The sequence below is a fragment of the Brienomyrus brachyistius genome, chromosome 5, assembly GCF_023856365.1.
Source record: "Brienomyrus brachyistius isolate T26 chromosome 5, BBRACH_0.4, whole genome shotgun sequence".
NCBI lineage: Eukaryota > Metazoa > Chordata > Actinopteri > Osteoglossiformes > Mormyridae > Brienomyrus > Brienomyrus brachyistius.
In genome coordinates, this window is record NC_064537.1 from 8,210,992 (window position 1) to 8,236,558 (window position 25,567).

General features: G+C 45.8%; 2 protein-coding genes and 1 non-coding gene across 15 annotated transcripts; 1 reads left to right on the forward strand and 2 right to left on the reverse strand.

The window, feature by feature from the left end:
- Positions 1–2,106: 2,106 nt before the first annotated feature.
- Positions 2,107–4,901, reverse strand: LOC125743096 (RING-box protein 1-like). The gene is made up of 5 exons (XM_049015765.1): positions 4,783–4,901; positions 4,271–4,349; positions 3,578–3,648; positions 2,730–2,815; positions 2,107–2,252 (listed from the first exon to the last, which is right to left on the reverse strand). Exons 1-5 carry the CDS (start codon positions 4,858–4,860, stop codon positions 2,240–2,242), a joined length of 327 nt encoding a protein of 108 aa, XP_048871722.1. The 5' UTR covers positions 4,861–4,901; the 3' UTR covers positions 2,107–2,239.
- A 667-nt stretch (positions 4,902–5,568) lies between these two features.
- trnaq-cug (transfer RNA glutamine (anticodon CUG)) lies at positions 5,569–5,640 on the reverse strand. The gene has a single exon. It is a non-coding gene; the product is annotated as a tRNA-Gln (tRNA).
- Positions 5,641–5,852: 212 nt separating this feature from the next.
- l3mbtl2 (L3MBTL histone methyl-lysine binding protein 2) lies at positions 5,853–25,537 on the forward strand. 13 transcript variants are annotated; one of them, XM_049014125.1, is made up of 19 exons: positions 6,180–6,289; positions 8,716–8,841; positions 10,547–10,713; positions 18,124–18,307; positions 18,429–18,562; positions 19,061–19,184; positions 19,582–19,661; positions 19,858–19,975; positions 20,315–20,449; positions 21,173–21,261; positions 21,735–21,984; positions 22,068–22,144; positions 22,239–22,343; positions 22,477–22,624; positions 22,761–22,843; positions 22,934–23,168; positions 23,545–23,601; positions 24,212–24,430; positions 24,776–25,537. In XM_049014125.1, exons 3-19 carry the CDS (start codon positions 10,561–10,563, stop codon positions 24,883–24,885), a joined length of 2,301 nt encoding a protein of 766 aa, XP_048870082.1. In that variant the 5' UTR covers positions 6,180–6,289; positions 8,716–8,841; positions 10,547–10,560; the 3' UTR covers positions 24,886–25,537. The 13 variants fall into 13 exon arrangements, with proteins under 13 accessions (XP_048870077.1, XP_048870082.1, XP_048870083.1 ...); XM_049014122.1 differs by lacking the exon at positions 6,180–6,289 and adding an exon at positions 7,649–7,708; XM_049014124.1 differs by lacking the exon at positions 6,180–6,289 and adding an exon at positions 7,715–7,902.
- Positions 25,538–25,567: the final 30 nt, after the last annotated feature.

Sequence of the window (25,567 nt, forward strand, 5' to 3'; positions counted from 1 at the left end):
TGGTGTGGGGAGCCATAGGGTATTACGTCATGGTGTGGGGAGCCATAGGGTATTACGTCATGGTGTGGGGAGCCATAGGGTATGACGTCATGGTGTGGGGAGCCATAGGGCATGACGTCATGGTGTGGGGAGCCGTAGGGCATGACGTCATGGTGTGGGGAGCCGTAGGGCATGACGTCATGGTGTGGGGAGCCGTAGGGCATGACGTCATGGTGTGGGGAGCCGTAGGGCATGACGTCATGGTGTGGGGAGCCGTAGGGCATGACGTCATGGTGTGGGGAGCCGTAGGGCATGACGTCATGGTGTGGGGAGCCGTAGGGCATGACGTCATGGTGTGGGGAGCCGTAGGGTATTACGTCATGGTGTGGGGAGCCGTAGGGTATTACGTCATGGTGTGGGGAGCCGTAGGGCATGACGTCATGGTGTGGGGAGCCGTAGGGCATGACGTCATGGTGTGGGGAGCCGTAGGGCATGACGTCATGGTGTGGGGAGCCGTAGGGCATGACGTCATGGTGTGGGGAGCCGTAGGGCATGACGTCATGGTGTGGGGAGCCGTAGGGCATGACGTCATGGTGTGGGGAGCCGTAGGGCATGACGTCATGGTGTGGGGAGCCGTAGGGCATGACGTCATGGTGTGGGGAGCCGTAGGGCATGACGTCATGGTGTGGGGAGCCGTAGGGCATGACGTCATGGTGTGGGGAGCCGTAGGGCATGACGTCATGGTGTGGGGAGCCGTAGGGCATGACGTCATGGTGTGGGGAGCCGTAGGGCATGACGTCATGGTGTGGGGAGCCGTAGGGCATGACGTCATGGTGTGGGGAGCCGTAGGGCATGACGTCATGGTGTGGGGAGCCGTAGGGCATGACGTCATGGTGTGGGGAGCCGTAGGGCATGACGTCATGGTGTGGGGAGCCGTAGGGCATGACGTCATGGTGTGGGGAGCCGTAGGGCATGACGTCATGGTGTGGGGAGCCGTAGGGCATGACGTCATGGTGTGGGGAGCCGTAGGGCATGACGTCATGGTGTGGGGAGCCGTAGGGCATGACGTCATGGTGTGGGGAGCCGTAGGGCATGACGTCATGGTGTGGGGAGCCGTAGGGCATGACGTCATGGTGTGGGGAGCCGTAGGGCATGACGTCATGGTGTGGGGAGCCGTAGGGCATGACGTCATGGTGTGGGGAGCCGTAGGGCATGACGTCATGGTGTGGGGAGCCGTAGGGCATGACGTCATGGTGTGGGGAGCCGTAGGGCATGACGTCATGGTGTGGGGAGCCGTAGGGCATGACGTCAGGTCATCTCTGGTAGTGATTCGGGGGACCCTGACGGCACAGCGCTACGTCAGTGACATCCTGCATCCGCATGTCTTACCTCTCCTGAGACAGCACTCTGGTACAGTCTTTGAACAAGACAATGCACATGTGTCTAAGGTCAGCCTGCATCACGTTGAGGTCCTCCAGTGGCCAGCCAGGTCCCCCGATCTTTCCCCAATTGAACATGTGTGGGATCAGCTCACACAACAACTCAGACCCAGTGCCAATCTGCAGGATCTCGAGGGCCAGGTCCAGCAGCTGTGGGCCGACTCGCTGCAGGAGAGGATACAACAGCTACAACCTTCTGCATTGTATCGCTGTATGTATGCAGGCCGAGGGGGAGAGGGGTGCCACAATGTGCCCATACTGCTAACTCTATTGTCCGTTTGTTCTGATACTATAATCACTGCGATAGTCACATGACCTTTCACCACATGCAGATTCATTTCATTTCCACCACACCGGCTGGATGCTTAACTTTTTTTTGCCACTGTGTGTAGTTAGAAGACGTAAACCTACACAGGACCAGGGCTCCTAAGTTCACACAGTTAGTTATGGGTCTAAGATAGATAAAACACTCCTTCTACTCTTTATAAACACTATGAACAATTAAAATGTTTGGGTGAAATATAAACTCCCATTGTTACTACAGTAAGTATAAAAATCTTCATTAGTCATCGTCAAACTGTTGAGTTTACTAGGGAATCGGCACCAGTACTAAAATTCTGCAATTCATCTCATTAGAAGAATAATACTCGGTTATTTATATCGCCCATAACCATGACAAGAGAAAGGCTTCATATCACAGTTTATTTGGTTTACGATAACGTGGGGGGGGGCATAAAAATCACAAACAATCCTCATGCTGAATTCATATTCCTGAATAATAAGCTAAGGTGTGGGAGAGGAAATGGCTGAGCCTTTCACATCTAGTGTCCATACCTGTACAAAAGAACAACAAAATCATGTCAGTTATTGACGTTTCAAGCAAAATATACAAACGTTTAAGTAATTGGTCATTTAAAAGTAATTGCAGACTGAGGACGCAAATTATGAAGTACGTTTTAGTATCTTGCAAGACGTACAATTTAAAATATGAATCAAATACATTATTCAATCAAATTCATATCACACTAAATACATTCTGAATGCATGCTGCTATTAACACAGAAGCCTGAGCTCTGCAGGAATTTGAAACTTTTTCGGCTTTAAGTTCATAATTCACTCCTAATGTAAGAATGGGAAGAGAAATGGCACAAACCAATGACACAGGAATTGTTCTGGATGCATGGAATCGGCACATAACTTAACTGGATGCTCGGATTTGCAAATCTGCCGTCTTTAGCTCTTTCTCACCCATGTCGGCTTTCTCTGACTACAGAAACTGGACCGGGAGGGAAGAAGTAGTGAAATACTCACTTCTGAAACTCCCACTCCCTGTTATCCAGAGGACACACCTGTCTGGTCTTCAGCCAGCGAGAGATGCAGTGAAAATGGAAGGCGTGCTGAAGGAGAAGCTATCTGTTAGTGCTGCATTTACACCATGCGAGCTTCAACATGCTTGAGTCACCAAGAGAAATACCTGAATACATTAACATACACTCGGCTTTTCAAAAATCCATCCTTCTATCAAACCATCTGTAACTCAGTGTGCAACTCTAGCGAGCCTGGATGCCAGGACTGCACTGGAATTAAAAATCAGCCCTGGACTTTGGGGTCCCCAAAATTTTGCTGAATGAGAGACGAGGGGCTGGCCAGTGGTACCGCTCGCCAGATGGCCGGTCCCAGGAAACAGGGCACTAGGGAAGAGTCACCCTGGAAAGGATGCCATCCCATCACAGCACACACGCGCACACAATGAAAAATTTGGGGACGACAATTCATCTAACTTCATTTATTTTGGACTGCAGGAGGAAACTCACATAAACACAGGCAGATACTCACAAACTCATACACTGTCAGAAAAAAGGGTACAGCCCCAGGTACAATTTTCCGTAAGGTACAAACAACATTAATGTACCCTCAATGGTACAAAAATGAGTCCACTTCTGTACTTTGAATAAGACTACATTTACCTACAGCTAAGGGTACAACCCCAGTGACAAGCAAAGAAACAAACTGGTACTTTTTTTCTGACAGTGTAGTTTTGAGAGAATTTTCCTAATAGGAACGCTGTTACCAGAATATTATCACCAGCAAACTGACAGCTGTACTGAGCTGCCTACTGCAGCACCTGAGCTTCACACCGATCTGACAGCCACACTCACATTGCAGACCCCCCAGGCTACGGTGCACTCCTCGCTGGTGGCTGAGGCCTGGTTGGCTTGACACTCAATGCCTGCAAGAAACAGGAATACACAAATGCACAAGCGTGCATGCTGGACTACATCCTGTGGATTTTTAACACATTCAGTACCAGTCAAAAGGCTGCGCACACCTGCTTTAATGCTATGTTATGGGCAGGCCAGAAGTTCAATACAGGCCGTAAAATAATACATATCAAATAATGCAATGATCTAGAGTGGTGCTCAACATCTCAAAACTTTCTCAAATTTTAGGCTCTTTAAACAGCCTCCTTTTGCTTCAATGACAACTTTGCAGACTCTTGCTTTCATTCCACCAGCTTCCAGATGAAACCGCCCGAAATGCTTCTCTAACAGTCCTGAAGGAATTTCCACAAGATCTGGGCACCAGTTGGTTACCTTGCTCTTCACTCTTCAATCCAACTAATCCCAAACCAGCTCCATAGGATTTAGGTCGGGGGATTGTGGGAGCCGGGTCATCTGTCGCAACACTCCATCTCTTTCACAGTTCATAAGATCATACTTACTACATAATCATAAGGTTGCTAAGGGTCATTATCTTGCTGAAAAACAAATGATTTTCAGTAGGTGCGCTCAGACTTTTGATTGGTACTGCACAAGTGGGTATCTGTTAAAGCGGCATAGTTTGGTACTCACAGAGGTCCATGATGTGGTTCCTGCAAATGGCACAGTTGTCCACTACGATGTCCCAGGCCCACAGGGCCACAGCATTCCACTAAAACCAAAAGAAACCAGGTCATCATTTACACTCAACCCACCCAAATGACACTAGTGTCACTAATTCACCTCACACTCCAGAGGAACCAGTTAATCATTCAACTAGGAAGAAAACAAAATATTTCCATTCATAAGTTCTACCTGACAAACATTTTTTGGTTTGGGTGATAAATACTCTTATTACATATTCTATTAAAGTGAGGTGTTGGGTTAAAGAAAAATCCCTAATTGAAAAGCTGACGGTCCTTATATCTGCATCGCCACTAAAAAAGCATAGCTATTGGTGGTACTGAAATATTATGACAAAACAGTGTATTACTGTAGCTTTATCGGATTTCCTAGTTAAGTAGGAAAGGAAGGCAAGAACTGGTTAAAGAAAAGCATAAATCTTTAGAAACACGTACTATTTCCTAATTGTCATTCATAATTACCTTCTTTACTTCAAAACGCCTTTTGCTTGCCCCATTATTGATGCAAGCCGGAGAATCTACGTCCATCGCCGCCGCCATCTTGACTGTCAGACGCCCGGTCGCGTTTCTATCCTTTCCGGCGCATCGAGATGCGCTCCTATTCTTGTCATTTTGCACTCATGGAAACGATTAATGCCAGTACACATGGCATTCTGTGCGCAATTATACGCCTATCATATAATTTGTTAATGTATATGCTTGTATTGTTTGACAGCAAAAATTAATATTGATATTTACATTTAAAATTTAAAGAATGTAACTTCTAATGTGCCGTAATGCTGACATGAGCCACTTGAGCATCGGTGCCAAATTTTCCAAAGCATCGGAATCGTACGCCTGTGAGCTTATCAATTCCTTTATCGATGTATTGATTACAAGCTAACAATGTCATGTTCGTGTGTATAGTGTTGCCATAAATAAGTCCTCGTGGCAGAGCGGAGATATTTGTCAGTATTTTTTCCAAGTTGTTTTAAGACAGTTTAAGAAAAGGTACATTATAATTTAACACGCAGTGATGGAGCAACAGATAGACTCAGGCATGGGGGTCACAGTTGTGTAGCTGCTAGTTTTGTTACACTGTCAAGTTACAAGTCACGGACCTGTAGGCAGTATATGGTTTGGGATGTCAGATAATAAAGCAGGTCCATTGACGCTGAAAATCTGTGTATTTTGTGTATATCAACTGAAATACGGCAAGAAATATCCTGTATATATATATATATTTCAGTTGCAAAAACGTAAAACCTTAGGTTCCACCGAGATTTGAACTCGGATCGCTGGATTCAGAGTCCAGAGTGCTAACCATTACACCATGGAACCACATGACACCATGTGCTAAAAATTATTTATAAAGAGTAACAAGAGCAATAACCGATTAATAAAATGATACGTTTTAATTAAAATACTTAATTTTTTTGCATAAAATTTTCATTCTATAACGTGCGTGAAATATTTTTACAACATGGGACAATAATAAATTTCAGGATATAACATTTTAACAATAGAATATCCCATGATGCACTTCTCCAAAAGCGAGCTGTGGCATGGAATTAAACGGGAAAGTTTACGGCAAGAATTTGGAAGTTTATGAGTTGCGAATTGATCAAGTAAATAAAAGGAACTTAAAATGACCAAGAGGTGCGTGGTAGGAGGGTGTCGCAACACTCATGTTGATGGTGTTAGTGTACACACGTGGCCCAAAAACAAAGAACTTGGCAAAAAATGGGACAGCTTTGTAAAGCTCGGGCGGTTTAACTGGGTGGCCGGTACCACCGGAGTTAGCGTGATTTGCGGAGCCCACTTCACCGCTGAAGACTTTGCCAACTTCTCTCGGTGGAAGGCTGGCTTTGCAAGAAGTTTGATTCTCAAGCCCGGAGCTTTTCCGACCGTTAATGTCGCGCCCAAGGCTGTGTACTCAAACAGAAAAAAATATCAATTTTCGCGGACCTTCAAGAAAAAAGGGATAAAGGTAGGCTGAGGACTATCAGAGTTCAGTCATACTAACAGAATGGATTCTGTCTCACCATTGAAGTCGGTGCTGTGTCTCAATAATGAAGCTATGTAACGCAGGCGGTGGAACTAGGCTCAAGTGAGATTGTCTGTCTGTTTCTTGTTTTTCTCTGGAAAATGTCCAAAAAGTGTAGCTTACTGACAAATGTCACCGGGAGAAAGCAACAATATACTGCACGATGGGTATATGAGTTATATTTTTTCACATTTATTGTTGCAGTAAGATGTAAGATTGCCCAAAACTCTTTACTGGTCAGCTTGCATCTCCATCTTCACATTGGTTGAGAAGGCAAGCAGTTGAGATGAAAAAAAAAAACCACTTGCCTATCTTTATAAGGAAGGATAAGGATGAGAAGTCTTTGGAATAATTTCTGTGCTCTTGAATCCCACACAAATTGTTATTTAAACTACCAACGGAAGGTAGAAGAGGATATGTGTGAGGTATTATTCCTGTACCTGGATCTAGGAGGAACTGGGGAAAGAGATGTTTAGACTCACCTGCTCCGATTACTGGGTGGATTGTTGGATGAGTGGGTGAGCTCTTCATTTGCAGTGCTGGGTGACATTTAGTATTTTATACTCTGGGTTACCAAACTTGCTGACTTTGAGCTAATCATTAGGAATAGGAAATCCTTGTAATACACCAATATACATTTTAACATACAGCATTTCTTTACTACCAGAACAGAATGGCATTCTATCGTTACGAAATGAAGTGTGAATTAGAAATAATATAACTTAAGTTAGTGTGAAAAGCTGCAACGAAAATCGAACTGATCTAAATACGAATTCGGTTACTTATCTTTAAGCAAAGGATGTAGACGAGAGGGCCAAATCAGAATAATTTTATTAACAAGCAGGCGTAGTTCAGATACAGTGTTACAATAATAGTTGTTCTTGTGGACAAGAAAATAAGCATTGTGACAGTCAATGTTCAGAAACAACCCAGCCTTTTCTATAGTAAACAAGCCACCTTACTAAAGTGAACAGTGTGGGCAGTGGTGGCCTGATGGCTAGGGAAGCGCATATATAATCGAAAGCTTGCCGGTTTGAATCCGCTGCCAACAAGGTACCCTGAACAACGTACCGAGCCCAAGCATTACTCCCTGGGTGCTGAATTAGCTGCCCCCTGCATATGGATTAAATGCAAAGGACACATTTAGTTTTTGTGTACTGTGTGCCCTGGCGTGTTACCAATGACTTCCCTAAAATGAATATGCTCGCTCAGACTCCCCCCAAACAAAACAGCGTGGGCTCCAGATATCAGAGACTGCAAAGCCCAGAATGCACTCTCGTTACCCCAAACGGGTTTTATGATTGGATGGCTAGATATCGCCTATGACCAATAGTAGACGAGTGTGTACTGAGCGTGGATTCGGTGAGTTTGTCATATGAATTTTTCTGCAAAAGTCAAGATATGATTTAACATAATATGTTACAATTTTGGGGAATGTGGTTACGTCTAAAACGACGTTGCTTGATAAAGTCTAAAACCTGAGCTCACCTGAAGGGCAATTAGACGCTACTGTTGAAAACCGTTAATAGCAACTAGCTAGCTAAACATTTGGACATGTAAGTATTTTGGTTGCCTTTATTTCAGCATTTAATGAATAATCATTTAATTGAGCTTAAGAGAGAGACGGTTTGAAATGGGATATTAAACGAGTGTGTATTATTGGTAGGAAGATTTTAAGTCCAGCCGTTTAACTGTACGGCGTAAGCATTTGGAATAGAAAAAATATTTTAGTCTACAGTACTTCAGTACTAAAATACTTCAGTTCTGCATCGGTCGGTGACCAAGCTTAATAGGTTGAAAGGACTGGGGGTAATTACAGATTGATTTTAGTTTTTGTTTGTCCTGCCGCGATGAATGTCGACTTTTTGTGAACGACAGTTTAAAAAGAAGTTGTAAAAACACTACAAGAACGCCTATGTGTGATTCGCTGTGATGTTTGCGGTGTTTAACCGCAATGGCAAATCACAGCTCTAGGCACTCTGTTCAAAATAAGTTTTTAAACGCGTGCAGACATCAGGCCAAACAATGCACCGATGGGTAGATTTGTGTTTTCGGTAGTTTGTCTATAGTATCATTCGCAATTAGGATTACAGTGTTGCTGCGAGCACCATTGTCTTTTCGAGGGGGAAGCTGTCGCTTAAATCAGTGTTTCTCAAACCAGCCCCCGGGTCCACGTTTTTGCTCCCTCCCACTGGGTCGTATTACGGTGACGTCATTGTCAAAGTACGCGTGTATGAAAACGAGGCGGCAGCCATTTTACCGGGGAACAATCATGACCATCGACTGTTGTGTGTTTGGCTGTGGTAACAGCAACAAGAAAAACCCACTTCTGAGTTTCTTTTGTATACCTTCGGTTCGTAAAAACCAAGGCAAAGAAACCGAAGAACTAACGGAAAGGCGACGGAAAGCCTGGCTAAAAGCCATAAATCGAAAGAACCTGAACGACGATACTATCAGGAAGTGGCACGTTGTGTGTTCCGAGCATTTCATTACAGGTAGGTTAGATCCACGCAGATTTGCTTTTCTAAACACAGTAAATATATTTCAAACTACAGTTTCTTTCTGGAATTCTATGCTAAGTCAGCGAGAAATATGACCGTGATTGCTGACAGCATGAACGCTGTTATCCGTTCAACAGTTATACGGACATAGATTGATACAAACACTGCAGGCCAGAAGTTTGGACCCACTTTCCGATCTTTTAAAAAGATTAATGAAACACTGCTTTTTCAAATCTTTAGTACAAGATAATATTAGAAGTACTTAAAGCAAATGTAATTGACTGGTTTTAGAATTTAGTGATTGTCATTGTTGACACACCACAGCACACAGTGCACAACGAAGAAAGTGAATTTTGAAGTGTAATGTTACAATTTACTGTGCACTGCAAGTGCAGTTTAATTCATGCGGGTGCCTAGGTATGAGTTTCATCAGAATAACCACCCCTTGCCTTTATCAGAGCAGCACAGATTCACAGCATCCTTTTCAGCAATTTTTTTCCAAATAACTTGTGTCCAAACCCTCCCAGCACATTTTCTAACTAAGCAAACAGTTCTCTCTCATATGCTAGATATTCAATTTGATCTTGTTGATCCAACTCGTCCCACGGATGGACTTTCGTCCATCTACAAGACCTGCTCCCAGGCCTGAATACTGAAAACCAGTGTTTGTGATGTTTAGCTTATCGTATTACCTCTTTCTTCTTAACACCCAGAGGTATAGGTTTTTTTGGCAGCAACTCAACCATCCAGTCTAGCTGCGCTCAATCTTTGCTTGACTGTATTAAGAGATGCCGGTGTCCCTCTGTTCACATTAATCGCAGCCCTCAGACCATTACGGCCACCTACTTTTGCACGTCACAACTAAGCGTAGATCTTGAATCTTTGAGGACATTCTCCTTGCCCCCAGACCAGTTTTGGCCACTGTTGCTCCTTGTCAACCTTTTTCTGCGTAAACAGTATGTTACTCCGTGCTTTGGGAGATTTCACTTTCTGGCTGTTGGTCAATGAGAGAACCCTTCTTCATTTAAAATTTTGATTTGAGCCCCCCTTTCTTAGCTGTGCCTTTCTAGCCATTACAACCATAAAAATTAGCGGCTATTGTTTAGTTTATTAAGACGCAATCAGTAGAGGCCAAGAGCAAGACAAGTTCTGACATTAGTAAATAGAATTCCAACACAAAGTGAATGGCAATGCACTAAATACAGACCTGATATGTCGTCTTGGAAACCAATAGTTTCCGCCTTTAGTGGCCAAATGGTGTTACTACAAGCTATAAAATACTGAAAACCAGTCCATTACCTTTCTTTTAAGTGTTTCTAATATTTTCCTACAATAAAAGTTTGACAAAGCATTTTTTTTTTTTAAATCCGAGGGTGGATCCAAACTTCTGGCCTGTAAAGTGTATGCGTTGATACACACATACGTACTGGAAAGAGCAGGCTGAAAAAATGAGAAACAAAACAGGGATATAAAATTATTGATAACATAATTGATGATGAAATGTAAAGAACATCCTGTACTCCCTACTGAGTTTTTGTCTGCAATGTTTCGGCATGTATTAAAGTAAATCAATTTGAAAAGAGCATTTTCTGAGGGTTTCTATTATTTAAGGGGTTCTTTTAATTAAAATTACTTGCTTTCAATTCCAAATTGATTCTTGCAAATATTCTTGTAATTCAGCAAATCATCTTTTTGACAGGAGCACCAGCATATATGCATGATGAAGTCAACCCTGATTGGGTTCCTCACCTAAACCTAAGCTATACTAAGGATTCACCAGCGGCAAAATGTAGTACCGCCAACCGATATATTCGGCACAAGCAAAGGAATCAATGCACTACAACTAGCGAATCCAAAAAGAGAAAGGTAAATTTTGTTTTTTGTCAGTCTTGTCTGTACGTAGACTTTATGGTTTGCTTTGGTGGTAGATTATTTCCTTCAAATGTTATGAAGAAATTTTTTAGCCCCTTTTCCCAGAACAAAATACAACTTTTTATGGTCCTGAGCACTTGTTATAAATTTTGTCTATGCAAAACTTTCTTTAACAGGTACCTAGCTAATTGAAAAGTAAAGAATTAATAAGTAATTTGATAAATGCGTGGAGAACATCAATTAAAGTTTTGGTAACTATGTTGTTGGCTCCGGGTGGCACTGTGGTTAGAGCTGCTGCCTTACAGCAGCAAGGTCCAGGGTTCCGTCCCCAGGTCGGGTGTAAGACCTTTCTGTGTGGAGTTTGCATGTTCTCCTCATGTTCACGTGGGTTTCTGCCAGGGGCTCCGGTTTCCTCCCACAGTCCCAAAGTGTGCACAAGAGGTTAACTGGAGGCTCTAAGTTGGCCCCTTGAGTGTGTGCGCCCTGCAGCGTTTTGGTGACTGCCCTGGGTTGGTGCCCCTTGTTCCCGGGGTAGGCTCTCGTCCCTCTACGACCCCAGTTGGGATTAAGCGGTTAAGGTGATGGATATTGTTGGCCCCTGCATCATGCTGGTGATGCCCAGAGCTCACAGGCTATGCTCAATCAGCAGATAGAGCGTTACAGGTGTGAACGCACCCAAATCACACTGCAAGCACATCGCGATCCAATCGCTCAAACCACATTTGGAGGTGGTCTAAGAAGCGCATGGCCTCATTCTTATGGCATGTCAGGTTATATACACCAAAAACTCCACATCATTTGCATCACCGGAGTCTCGGGTGACTGCCCATGGTTATTCCCAGACGACTAATACTCCGGCAGAGGTTCTGGCAAAACTGCCTTTTCAAAGAAGGATCCAGCTTTGCAAATGGCGCTTTCTCAGAACTTCTCCCCGGGCTGAAATCCCTGCAGAAAAGTGTCATTGTTAGTGAATTCTACAAGGTCACAATGGGAAAACATCGATTTTAATATCTACACTTGAATCTGATAGTAATATTTATGACCGAAGAGTCGCTTCTCCAGTTTCTTCTTGGCTGTGGGAAATTGGAGGCTTACAGGCATCTTCTGTAGTCACGTTCCTCGCTGAATACGGGCTCTTTATCTCTAAACGTCCAACACTGTGACGCTCGCAGCACTGTGTGCCACCCGGAGAGGCTTCTTAAAATGGATAATTGTCACTTAAGAATAGCCCCCACCTCTGGTAATATGTACTCTTCGTGCGTTTGTAGTGAAATTTCAGAAAACTTTTCACGAGCTCAAGGCTCACACCGTCTTCCCCACTCGAAGGTTTTTCTTTGTGCAAAACTGCTGATATGCTGAAAATGCTTCTTAGCAGAGAAATTGGTGATTTTAGAGGGTCTATGCGACAAGCTTCGTAGAGTTTGGAGGCTGTGATTCTCCCCTCATACGATGCCACAGTCTCGACGAGGTTTGCTTGCGTGTTTGCGGCTGTGCTGTTGCTCCAAATCGCGTACATGTGCCGCGTTGTCCTGTAAGAGTGTAAGATGCGAGATCCTTCTGTGCCGTTTGTGGAGACTTGGAAAGCAAGCTCTGTCACCTGCCTCAAGCAAGCCATCTAAAACTCTTCGAATGCTTTCTCATCGTTCTCTAGTGTCCTTCTGCTTTCAGTCACTTTTACAGGCGGCCCACCCAGCTCACTGTCATATTGTCTTTTCTTGGTCCGTGCTGATGTGAAGTCAATGTCCGCAATCGATGCGGGTTTAACTTTCCCAACGGATGGTGTCGTCCAGTGCGCTTTTGTCCCAGTGGTCCTCACTTTTTGCACGTGGCATGGCCTCCACACAGAAGAGAACCACCACTATGGAGCTGCAGGCTTCTCCAAGGTCTGCCATGTATGTGCAATATGCAGACTTGTCATAACCTTCCTTTCTGGCTGTGACCCATGGATCCATGGGTTTCCCACTAAGTCCATATGAGTGAAGCACCTGCAATGACATTAAAAGCCCTGTAAGTAACCATGAAGACTCTGCCCTAAAAGGCTGGTAACAGGTGAATAATTACTTGTAACAGATGCTGATATACTTCATAAAGTGCAACATTAGCAACAAACCTCTTTGCCAACTAATTACCCAACGCTATTGAAGATGGGTACTAAAAAATATTTTCGGATGACCGGTGGGTTAGTGATTACATTTCTCATTGAGTAAATAAAACAAACTGCCAAACTGATATTAGGGATGAAGAAAAGCTGAGTTGCAAGTTGATGAAAAGGGTTACATTACAGATTTAGATGAATTACTATAAGTTTTTTTTTTCCATCTCTATTCAGTATAAAAAACGTAAAATGAATCTTTCCTTTGACACTTTTCTCTTCTGTATACTGCCAGCTATGAACACCCAGCCACTCGGGAACACACTGTAGACGAGAATGATTGCTGGTCTTAGAGGAATGTCTTATGAGGAGAGGTTAGCTGAGCTGAATCTGTTCAGCATCGAGCAAAGGAGACTATGGGGGGGGGGACCTGATCCAGGTGTATAAGATTCTAACAGGTCTGGATGTTGTTCAGCCAAATGGCTATTTCAATATTAGTTTATATACTAGAACTCGTGGCCATAAGTGGAAATTAACAGGAGAACATTTTAAAATGAATTTGAGGAAGCACTTCTTTACACAACGTGTAGTTAGAGTATGGAATAGTCTTCCTGTTAGTGTAGTGCAAGCTAAAACTCTGGGTTCCTTTAAAATCAGAACTAGATAAGATTTTAACAGCTCTGAGCTATGAAGTTCTCTCCAAATGAGCTTTATTGGTCGAATGGCCTCCTCTCATTTAATTTCTTATGTTTTTAAACACTGAATATAAACGAGTTACCCTGTCTTCATACAAAGGCTAAAAAAGAACAGAAATGAAATATGGCCATAATACAAATCAGGTAAATGCAGTTGCTCAGAAGGTAAGCAAATTTTAGAAAAGCATCAACACACAATTACAGAAAAACATGCGAAAGTAGTAAATTACAACCAAAGTGATATGACAATTGAAACTTTATCTACCTTGAGCAGCTCACTGGAACAGTGGCTTTTACAAAGCACCAAATAATTTAGTAACCAAGGTCACGATATCGGGGGAAACATTTCTTCATCTTTGGTCCGCTGTTACTTTAACATCATATGGATCCCTGCTGCTAATTGCCTCCATCTTCTTGCAATACTGCATCAAATTTACCAGGGCATTTCCTGGTAAAATGGCCGCCATGTACAAACTGTGGTGTAATAAGCATGTAACTTAATACAGCCTATTCCCTAAGAGTGAGGAGGGAGCAAAAACGTTAATGGTCTGGGGTTCCCCGAGGACTGGTTTGAGAAACGCTGGTTTAAATCTCTGTACCACCTCTGAATGAATCGGTCTGCGGTGCTGGCCTGATTTTCGGCGCAGTATCAGATATGAAAACATTGTCTCTAGATAATGCTGGCTAATGGAGATTCACTCAGCTACTTTTGTTCTCTTTTCGATTTTAATAATTCAGCTGTGATTTAAAAGAATTTAATATAGTTTCAGGACCCTCCGAAGTAATGGGGACGGTTTGCTTAACTATACCTAGTTTTGCTTATTGGATGATTACTCTGACGGTTTTAATTCGCCGTTTTGTATTGATGTTTTGAACTTCTTTTTTTCTCTGATTTCTGACCCTATTAAATATCAGTATAACTCATGGTAATGTTAAAACTAAGATTGATTTTTTTTTTTTTTTTTTTTTTTTTTTTTTTTTTTTACTTATGTAGCCCAGTGACCTTAAACTTGAAATGAGTCCATTAACTGATGCACACAGTACAGCATATGACCTTTTGAACTGAAACTGCATTTCAATTCTCCTCTTGGGTTCACAGAGTATATTTCCAGGGATCTGGAATATGACATCATCAGGGCCACATCGTGGCTGGGTGTAGGCCTTGCATTTTGATTCGCTGTGAATACGCAGCCGGGACGGGTTAGTGGCTAAATGAAAAAATGCCGAACCGCTGTGTAGCGTATGGGTGCGGAAAGACCCACGAAGACAACGTGAGCCTGTTCCGATTCCCCAAAGACCCGGTGGAGTATCACAAGTGGGAGAAGCAGGTGCAGAGGACACGGGCGGACTGGCTGGCCAAGGCTTCCTCACACCTGTGCAGTGATCACTTTGGCAAGGAGTGTTTCGAGCCCAAACCGCTAGCAGGGGTAAAGACTCCTTGCCCTAAAACGTCCCTGAAGCTGAAGGATGGCGCCGTGCCGACCATTTTCATACAGCCCCCTTGCCAGAGCTGCTCTGGTGACGCTGTGGACTGTAGATCCTGCTCCTCCAGAGGGAGATGGCGGGCCGTGGCCACTGAGCCGCACGCTGTGGAGGCGGTAAGTACCGGTATCCCATCTGCCCTTGCTGCGTCACACTCTGGGATGGAGTGCGTTTAGAGGAGGAACCAGAGGATAGACCCTGATAGTTTTGTAGCACAAAGGGTATTCGTCTGTAGCTGCGGAAAAATCCCTGGACGTGGGGGGGTGTTTCCTCAAATCCGCCATAAGAAACCTGGTATTTTTCGTAGCCGTGATTTCCGGTGGAAATCCGTGGAGCGTCTTGCCAAGACCAGTTTCAGGCCAGCATCTGCTGAAGCGTTCAGATCCACTTGAGCGTCCAGTGTATACTGGTTTATTCTGCTTTTTGGATAATTGTAAGAAGTGGTTATAAAATCAACCTGTGAGTTTTCAGGCTCGTCTCGGAAGCGCCTCCTGCTGTGGTACTTAGGACTGTTACTTCAGCGACATGGAGAACACTTTGGTTTAGAGGTTTAATTGTAAAGGAATCTGGGAGAAAACTGCCGCAGCGAGCAGTGAAATCCAGGTTAGAATCATGTGCCCCCCCCCCACCCACCAGAAAATTTTCGTCAACTCCCACCCCCTCTCCGTATCGGTCTCAGAATACCAACGTTGGTATTACTTGATATCCAGTCGAAAAGGAAATCAATGGTATCAAATCCCCAACGTGTGTTCTGTGTAAAACGGTAGCATTGCAATGTTACACAATTCAGCCAGCCTTGCTATACGTTTGTTGGGATTAGGTTGTCCCTTCTTAAAGGAATTACTGTATGATCGGTTCATATTCCCTTGATTTCACTGACCTGAATATATCTGTAGTCTATCAAAGTTTCTCATTACCTTATAGTTCAAATTATTGTGTAATAAATGTGCATATCATTTACATCACGAAGCCCCACCCCTGTATATGTCCTCAGTGATGTCAGGTGCCATAAGACAGTAGAGTGGGACATTGAGGTCCCCTCCCCCATGATTATTTCGGTGTCTCTGCTAGACACACAAATAAAAATTAATTTTAAATCTACCTGGCTTGCACCTGCCTCATTAAGTCAGGGGATGAGTCTGTTTAGTTGAAGACTAATAACATTATTCAGAACTTGTAGTGTTGTGGGATTAGGCCTGCTTGGTGTCCTGTATGTAGATAATGCTCTCGTGATGCAGTGTTGTCATCTGTAAACCATGGAGTTTAGGAAAAACCATTAGAAGATGTTCCTGCTACACGTCCAAAGTATGGAAATATTTTGGGGTTTCAGCAGAAAAGTGACTCCCATGTTTATAAAACACGGCGCTTAAAAACAGTGGAGGAACCACAAACTTTAGGCTAAAATTACAGAACTTTAATCAAGGACCTCAGTATTGTGGTAATGCGACTGTAAACTGCTGATAAGTAAAGTCACATTTCCGAATTACAACATTGAAGATAAAGAACGTTCAGTATTTTGTTGTTTGAATGGTGCGTGATTGTGAAAATTTCATGATAGTTAATTACAAGCTTTTCCTTCGTCTCTCCACACCGGTTCGTGTCTTGCTGTACTGTATCGTGATGATGGTTCATCTTGCTCAAGCACTGGTGATACGCAGCCCTATGCAAAACCGAGGATTGTAACTTACCTCTACTCTATCTGCTATACTGGTCTTGGACAAATAATTACTAATAGTTGTATTTCCCCCTTATTCTCCATTTCTCTTCCTGCACATTTACCTGAGAATATTTCATGTTTTGGAAGAATATAATCAGTGAATTGTTGATATTGAGACACTTCAGAGCAGACCAGCTTATTAAGTCAGTGACGGAAAATGGGAGGCCGAGTTTGACAAAGGGAGCCATACCTGTAATCTTTGAATGAAATGTCTACACTCTCCAGCACAAATCCAGCGATTGGGAAGGAAGACCGACAGCCATTGAAATTGAGATTGTCCTTGACGAGCAGCGTATGGATGTGGGTCTGGACCATGGTGCTGTTGTGCTGATTCTGAGACCACGCTTGTGGAAGCTCCAGTGAACATCTGCTATACTGTGATGCCATCTTGCCATGTGACGTACCAGTTGGAAATGTTGCCACAGCCTTAGTGGCGAATTAACTTTTGAAATCGATTGTGTCTTAGCGCATTAACTTGTGTCTTGTGCCCTCAACATCAATGCCTTGGTGTGTGACACGACGTTAGCGTCCCTGTACGTATTTTTTTGCATCGTTGGCCTGTGATATCTATCAGCATTTCGTAGTGTTCTAACTGTAAATTGCTTTTGTGCTTTGAATTATTGCGTTCTTGAAGTTATTTACAGGTACATGGATTACTTGCACAGAAGGATATTTCCTTTACTTTAGTAACTGGTACTTTGCAGTTAGAGCTCTGATGGCTGCCAGTTGTCGAAAAATAAGGAGATATATTGCTGCCCCAATTAGAGCCTGAGAGAGGATGCGATAACATGTCTTACAAGTGTGTGCCTTTTCCCAAGGCCTCACGAACTACGTAATGCATAAGCTATTCATTTTGTAATAAAAATACATGCATATGTGATCTACCCCTAGGCTTCTACCTTAGCTCTCCTAAATCCATGTTCTCTTATGTAGGGAGTTACCACTCCGTGGGTGACACACTTGCATGGAGCATGGTCATTCCTCTCTCCTTTCTATGTTCATCCTATGCTTAATAAAGCAGTGAGCCGACGTTGACACATTTCAAGGTTCAGGCGTCCAATTCTGCTGCTTTCTTGAGGTCCCTCAGTTGATCACAGGACAAAGCTGCCACCTCCTCTCTTGATTCCACCAAGCTTATACTGATGTGTTTGTAGCACAAGAACTGGCTGCATCTGGCATCTTTACGCAGATACAATTTTTTTTTCTTCCACCAAGTACATCCAAGCATCTGTCAGGTTAATGAAACGCTGGTATCAGGTCGGTTCTTGGGATCAGCTACCCAAAACCCAGGTATTTCTATCAGGATTGGAACTGAAAAAAAGTCAGATCGGTGCATCCTTAGTGTGTTTGTTGCCGTTGACCAGCTTTTGTTAGCCTGAAAGGTCTGTTTCTGATGGAACTGTGCACTATCTGTGCAGGACTCGGGCTGCACACAGACGACAAATCCGGTGCCCATGGACACGGATGGCAAGGGAGGGACAGAGGATGATAAGGAGGCCGAGGAAGCGGCGGATGAAGAGGAGCAGGAAAAGCACCTTGGGGAGATGATGGTGGACCTCCCCTCGAATAACACTGAGCATGCTCCCAAGGAGGACGGGCCCGGTAAGGATGGACATTGGATCGTCATCCAGCTGCAGTCTTTGTCACGAACCGTCCCTCCCTCATGGCCCCTCGGCCCACTCTCTCCTCATGCTCCTCCTCTCTCTCTCTGTCCCTCTTCCAGCTGTGTGCGAGATGTGTGGCATGGTGGGCACCAAAGACGCCTTCTTCTCAAAGACCAAGCGCTTCTGCAGTGTCTCCTGTTCTCGCTCGTACTCCTCCAACTCCAAGAAGGCCTCCATACTGGCACGACTGCAGGTGGGTCCGCTGTCAGTCAGTGCGCGACACTGCAGGGCACCTTTGGTGCACCGTAGACACGCAGCAACCACTGAGTAGAGCTGACATTCAGCATTGCAATCGGTAAATATTACCGATGCAGTTGAACTTGATGTGGTGATTAAACCAGGAGTGCAGGGCTTGCAAATTAGCATGGACATGAGAGGAAGTTCTTGACTTTTCTCAGTGTCGGTTTTTTTTTTTTTGGGGTCTGGGAGCTCAGATAGTCAGGGAGCATGAACTTTGCTGAAAGTCTTCTCAGAGGACAAAAAAATCCAGGCCAGAACAGGACCCATTTAGCAGTTGGACTCTGGTGAGGCAAAACCTTTCTTTTATAACATCTGCAGAATAGATTCTGGGCCTGATCAGGTGACCAGTCACATGGGTTGCTCACAGTGTTACATTATCTTGTATCAGCTGTGGTTCTGCAGCAGGACCGGTTTGTTTCTGGACTAACATGTAGACGCGGCGTGTGTGCAGGGGAAACCGCCCACCAAGAAGGCCAAGGTTCTGCACAAAGCTGCCTGGTCCTCCAAGATCGGGACTCTGCTCTACTCCCAGGGCATCGGACAGCTGCTGGATGGTACCGTCACCGGGCAAGACGGTGAGCCTGGCCTCTGCCACATTCGCCCACCCATGTGGACAAAAATGTGTATTATTGCCAGACGAAACACATGAACCTTTGGACATTATTCTCTGGACCACGGGTAGCATGAAGATTCAAGATGTTGTGCCTTTTTGAGTGAGACAAGTTTCTAAGACTTGGCGGACTGTGGCATGTAGGCAGCGCAGTGCCACGACCTCAGCAGAATGACTTCTCTGTGGGGGGGGGGGGGGATAGGATTGTGATGGGAAGGTCACCATTGGACCCTTGAGCAAGGTCCGTAACCCCCAATTGGTCCAGGGACTGGCTGCTTTCTCATTTATTAAATAAATGGAAATGTGTCCTCCTGACTACAATCTTGCTGAGTATCCCCCCCCCCTGCTTTTTTAATGCCCAGCTGTGGCCGTGGGCTTCGACTGGGGCACATACCTGAAGGAGAGCGGCTTCCAAGCCGCCCCGGTCACCTGCTTCAGACATGTGAGTGTTTGGTCACATGACCAGCTTTTCATTGGCTCATGGTGCTGTAGAACCACCTATTGGTCGTCTTTGTAACGTGAAATGTAAATGGCTTATTTTAAAGTGGTGGTGGGTTTGGTTTAAAGAGAGGAAATTCTATAACTTACATTTTTTAATCCTAAAATCACATGTTATGGGTGAACTTTGACCCCCCCAGGTGCCCCTTTACACTCAGTGGGAAGACATCTCTGTGGGCCTGAAGGTGGAGGTCCTCAACAGCGACGCCGTGCTGCCCAGCAAGGTCTACTGGATCGCTTCCATTCTGCGGCTCGCAGGTGAGACGCCACACTTATGTCATCGTCCCATTGATCCACATTCGGGGTCAAAACCTCCACTGCACAAGTGTTTTTGGGGGAAGGGACATCATCCCATACTGCATATTTCAAGTATAAATTGATTTAAAAAGAAATTCAATGTAATGACTGTTAATCAAAGTGGTTTCATGTGAAATGCGAAGTTCAAAAAGTATTTAATTGCTGTTGTTATTGCTGATCTTTATTATTGCTTAATTTGGAAATAACATTGAATTCAACAAGCGACACTTAGCCGTGTGCATAACCTTGTGAGCCTGTCCTCCTGGCCCCAGATCAGTGTCAGCCTCCCTCTCCTCCCAGGCTACAAGGCCCTGCTGCGGTACGAAGGCTTCGAGAAGGAAGACAGTCACGACTTCTGGTGCAACCTGGGCACCGTGGACATCCACCCCATTGGCTGGTGCGCTGTCAACGGCAAGCTGCTGGTGCCGCCACTGAGTGAGTGTGGCCGGCGGCGGCATTTAACACGCTGATAAAGTGAAATGCGATGAGATCTGAGGGAAAGTGAGGCTGTGAAAATAAGGTGGAGATGGAAAGCTGTTCGGCAAAGCTGCCAGTGCTGTGAATCACATAGTGTATTGCCTGGGAGCATATCATGTGATCGTGTCATGTGATCGTTGCAGAAGCGATGGAAGCAGTTGTTGGCACCTGCCTGACAGGGCTATAGAGCAGCATATGGGGTGGCCGGCCAAACACTCTAACTGATTTTAAATCGTCGATTCCTTGGTGGAGTTGTACCCCTCTGGTTCCCGTCTAGTTGCAGATTACACCCCTAAAACCTGAACCTTTTCTAATTACACATAATTTATTTGCACGGGATTTGTTATCCTTATCTTGCCTGGTTTTTATTCCTTGGTTCCAGAATCCTTTTTTAGTACCTACTCACAGCCATGGCTTGATTGGTTGACCATTAGTACCGACACTAACTTGGAAGTTGTGTGGAAGTGCAGGAAAAGAGATGTCGTGGAGCAAAAGTTGAGCAAACTCCTTTAATTCCCCAAAACTGTAGAGGTGCATTCTGGGTAGCATTTAAAGAACAGAATTTCTGAGCAAATGGTTGCCGATTTAGAGCTCAAACATGTGATGGTTTTCTCGCGCACGCTGACACCGTGTGTGATTTGACGTCGGGTTTGTACCTGACCGCCTCTCTCTCCCTTCCAGCCATACATCAGCGCATCAAAAACTGGAAGATGTACCTGATGAAGAAGCTGGTGGGGGCGCAAACTCTGCCTGTGGACTTCTACATCAAGGTGCCTGCGTGGTCCGAATGTAATGGGTGGGGGTTAGGGATGGTCCGTGCCGGGTTTTTTTTCGTGATCCGATTTTTGATCCTAGGTTGGTATCGCCAATACAGGTATTTAGTGCCACCCCAGCCCTAACAGGTACATAACAACAATATTTGCCGAGGGGAGGGGTAGGAGTACCATTCAGACTGAAAGAACTAATATGTCATCAAACTGTGCTTCCCTGGTGGGGGCTGTGTGTGGCCACAGTGGGGCTTAGGGCATTTCTCACTCGTTTATCAGGAAGGGCAGAATGTCCTGTGATCAAATAAAATCAAAGTGATGACAATAAAGAGTAAAACAGTATGAGTCAATAAGTAAAAGAGTACAAATATTAATATAAAAACTAGTGGTCAGGTCGTGAGTGTGTGGGATCGTGGGCTTCCCTCCCAGCGCTGTGCTGGCTGTTTTTCCGGTGACTTCCCCTTTCTCCCACGCAGATGGCGGAGAGCATGAAGTACCCATTCCGGCAGGGCATGCGGGTGGAGGTGGTGGACCGGAGCCTGGTGAGCCGCACGCGCACGGCCGTGGTGGACGCGGTGATCGGCGGCCGGCTGCGGCTGCTGTACGAGGACGCGGGCCTGGAGGCCGGCGGCGAGGCGCTCGCTGACTTCTGGTGCCACATGTGGAGCCCCCTGCTGCATCCCGTGGGCTGGTCCCGCAAGGTGGGGCACATCATCAAGAGCACAGGTACGGCCCAGTCGCGGGGGTGGAGCAGAGCGGGTCAGCGTCCTGCGCGAATGCCGGGTGACGCATTTCTCTTCCCGTCGTAGACAAGCGTATCGACATGAGCGGCCACCCCACCTTCCGCAAGATTTACTGCGACAGCGTGCCGCATCTTTTTAAGAAGGTCAGGAACACCCCCCCGTGCTGTAAAAATGCTGCTGCCATTGCTTTCGGCTCTCAGATCATGTTAAGTGTCTGAGTGTGTGTATGCGTTTCAGGTGCGGACGGTCTACATGGAGGGGGGGTTCTTTGAGGAGGGGATGAAACTGGAGGCGATCGACCCTTTGAACCTGGGGAATATCTGTGTGGCCACTGTGCGGAAGGTGAGCTTGTGTTACTCAACCACACACTGTGCAGTTACACTGCAGTCTCTGCCTACGCTACTCACATTTGTGGAGGGGCGGACTGCGGGCTGTTCGCCCTTTTCACTCATGAAGGGCGTACTTTGGCCCGCAGGTGCTCCTGGACGGATACCTAATGGTGGGCATCGACGGGGTGGAAATCGGGGACGGATCCGACTGGTTCTGCTACCACGCCTCCTCCCACGCCATCCTGCCCGTTGGCTTCTGTGACAAGCACAACATTCCCCTAACGCTGCCCCCTGGTGGGTCCTCCGAAAAAATACACCTCAAGAAGTCAATAATGGGATTTTAAAAACTTTTATGGATAAAGTCTTTAATCGTTAATTGCAGTCATTTCGGATGAAAGTCGTGATAATCTTCCCTTTGTGTCCCTGGCAGGGTACGACAGGGTGACTTTCACGTGGGCTAAATACCTGGAAGAGACGGGCGCGAGTGCTGCACCTGCACGCCTCTTTAACACGGTGAGAGGGCGCCGTTTATCCCCGCTGTGAGCCCCCCCTTCATAGTGTGAGACTATAGTTCACCTGAGGGTTACCCCCCCCCCTCCGCAGGACTGCCTGGGCCACGGCTTTGCCGCAGGAATGAAGCTGGAGGCAGTGGATCTGATGGAGCCGCGGCTCATCTGCGTGGCCACCGTGAGGCGCTGTGCCGGCCGCCTCTTACTGCTGCACTTCGATGGCTGGGAGCCCGAGTTCGACCAATGGGTTGACTGCCAGTCTCCTGACATCTACCCCGTGGGCTGGTGCGAGATCACCGGCTACCAGCTGCAGCCGCCCATTGGCTCCGGTAAAGGGCCGTGTGTGTGCGTGTGCGCGCGTGCGTGAGAGAGAGAGAGAGAGAGAGAGACACTAAACTAGTGTATGTCGTTACACCAGGCAGAAATATGAGTTGTGGCTGTATGGATTAGAATCCAGGCATATACTCCTTACTAAGAAGATTATGTTACTCACCTGGAATAGTTAATAATAATAAAAAAAAAAACTACATTTTCTGTAGATTTTTTTTAAATCACTGTGGATAAAAGTATCACCTGAGGAAACACACCCAAGCCCCCCCCCCCCCCCCCCCCCCCTTTGCTGCGAAATATGGTTTAGTTCGCAGAGGCAGCTGGACCGCGAGCCTCTGCAGTCAGTGACCATGTTCCCTCCCTTCTCCCTAACAGCAGAATCCATCCCAGCTGAAGAAGCACCCAAGAAGCACAAACCACTGGGGAAAAAGAGTATGTCTGCCGCCACCAGCCTCCCGACAGCCGCTCGACCCCATCGGCTTCCGTGCGGCTCCCCTCTTCATTCTTGTGGCCCACTGCTCCCACATTTTACATTTAGGAGGACAACACACGGTGGCACATAGATACCGTAGGACAAGGGAGCCGATTGCAGGGCTGGAGCTTAGAAACGCGGTGTACTCAAACACCAACATGCATGTGAACTGACAAGAAGCACAAAGTCAAGATCTCCACTCTCCAGCATTTTAACATGCAGTCTGAGGAGGGAGACTGAAAGATTCACTGAAGAGCAGGAAAGGGTCTTAGTCCTGAGGAGCATGAGGTGCCACTGTTAGCCTTCTGAGGGTGCCAAATGTACTGACCTTGGCCGGTTAATGAGGCTTTTCTTCTTCTCTTTGAGTCTAAGAGGGTCAGGAAATGAGTATCGGTGTCAGGTGACACAAGTGTGGAGAATCGAGACACATCGTTCCAAAGCACCAAAACATTCCCCTCTTGGACATTTCTGGAAGCCAATTAGAATGGAGGCTCCTCCCATCTATTTACCTCCCTATCTGCAGCCTAACTCCTCCCCGACTGATGATGTCACCATCCTCTTCCATTTCAGAGAAGAGGCTAGTGAAGAAGAAGCTGGCCAGTCTAATCTCCAAAAACCTGCCCCCACCTCGTACCCGCCCAGCTGCCCTGCCCAGTGACCGTCCCAGTGATCGGCCCACCGACGCGCCCTCTGATCAGCCCAGTGACCATCCCAGTGATCGGCCCACCGACGCGCCCTCTAATCAGCCCAGTGATCTGCCCCTGAAGACTGAGCCGGTTGAAGAGGAGAGTAAGTGACCCTTTCCCTGCTTGTTCCTCGAGATCTGACTCATCCTCGAAGCAGCAGAAATGCGGCGCCTCTTCAGGCATGTCTGCTGCTTGGTGGTTGAGGAATGGTTTCACTTTTCAGGTCTCAGATACAGCTGCTGATTCCTGGTCAGAATATAACCTTCAATAAGACATTCTAGTTGGAGATTTAGAGATGGGTCCCTAAAAGCGGCGGGTTGTGTGATTTCTGTGCAACTTGCAATTACTGTTGCCCTTAAGGAACAGAGTTTCCTGACATTCTTCGGGATGTTGGATGCAGTGTACTCTCTCCTGTTGTTGACCTGCCTGTTTGGCTGCCACCCAACAGTCATCGCGGTGAAGGTGAAGGAAGAGGAGCTAGAGTCTGAAATCCCCCTCCAGGAGCCCGGGGTCCCAGAAACGTCGCTGGGGGAGGCGAACCAGGAGCCCGCAGAGTGAGCCTCTATGACCGGCTCACCTTGAGCCGCCTCACCCAGCAAAGAGTGGTGCTCTCTGAGATGTTCTGGATCTCCGTGGTGACCAGGACCCACAATCCAATGCTGGAAGCCAGCAGAGTGTGCTAAGAGCAGGGCGATCAGGATCCTGGCTTCTCCTTCCCCTGGTGCAGGATCTGCAGTGGGGGTCTGTGTGTTTCCCTCGTGTTTCGGCGAAGCAGCATGCTGACCTGCGTCACAGGGCTGAACACGCAGAATGCACAGTCACTGAGCCTCAGTAATCAGCAGAAAACTCCGTATACAGAGTGTGTGCTGATACTGGGCCTCCTCAGACCCTGCTGGTGTGCTACAGGTCAACCACGTTAATATTTAACGCCGTCCTTTATCTCCAAAGACAGATTAAAAAAAAAATAAAAGTGATATTCACGTAAACCGTACTACTGACATTCTGAATCACTGCTTTGTCTTAATATGACTGTGTATGTGATTTATTTTATATTTCGTACTATGTCTGTATAAAATGTGAATGCTGCAGTAGCTATTTTTTTAACTGATGTCAGCTGTGACAGATGTGTGATGTATCAGTCTTAATATTGTTTTGGTTCATTTGTCCTTTGATTCAAATCTGAAATTAAAGCAGAATTCTGAATGGAAAATGAGCTTGATGATGTAAAGCTACAGAACCT

Coding starts and splice junctions, on each gene's coding strand:
- LOC125743096 (XM_049015765.1), bottom strand. CDS start 4,860: ATGGCGGCGGCGATGGACGTAGATTCTCCGGCTTGCATCAATAATGGG. Junction 3,649..4,270: donor GAACCACATCATGGACCTCT/GTGAGTACCAAA, acceptor TGTTTCTTGCAG/GCATTGAGTGTCAAGCCAAC. Junction 2,816..3,577: donor TAGCCTGGGGGGTCTGCAAT/GTGAGTGTGGCT, acceptor CTTCTCCTTCAG/CACGCCTTCCATTTTCACTG.
- l3mbtl2 (XM_049014115.1), top strand. CDS start 8,580: ATGAAAACGAGGCGGCAGCCATTTTACCGGGGAACAATCATGACCATC. Junction 18,308..18,428: donor TCCCAAGGAGGACGGGCCCG/GTAAGGATGGAC, acceptor TCCCTCTTCCAG/CTGTGTGCGAGATGTGTGGC. Junction 20,450..21,172: donor GCTGCTGGTGCCGCCACTGA/GTGAGTGTGGCC, acceptor TCTCCCTTCCAG/CCATACATCAGCGCATCAAA.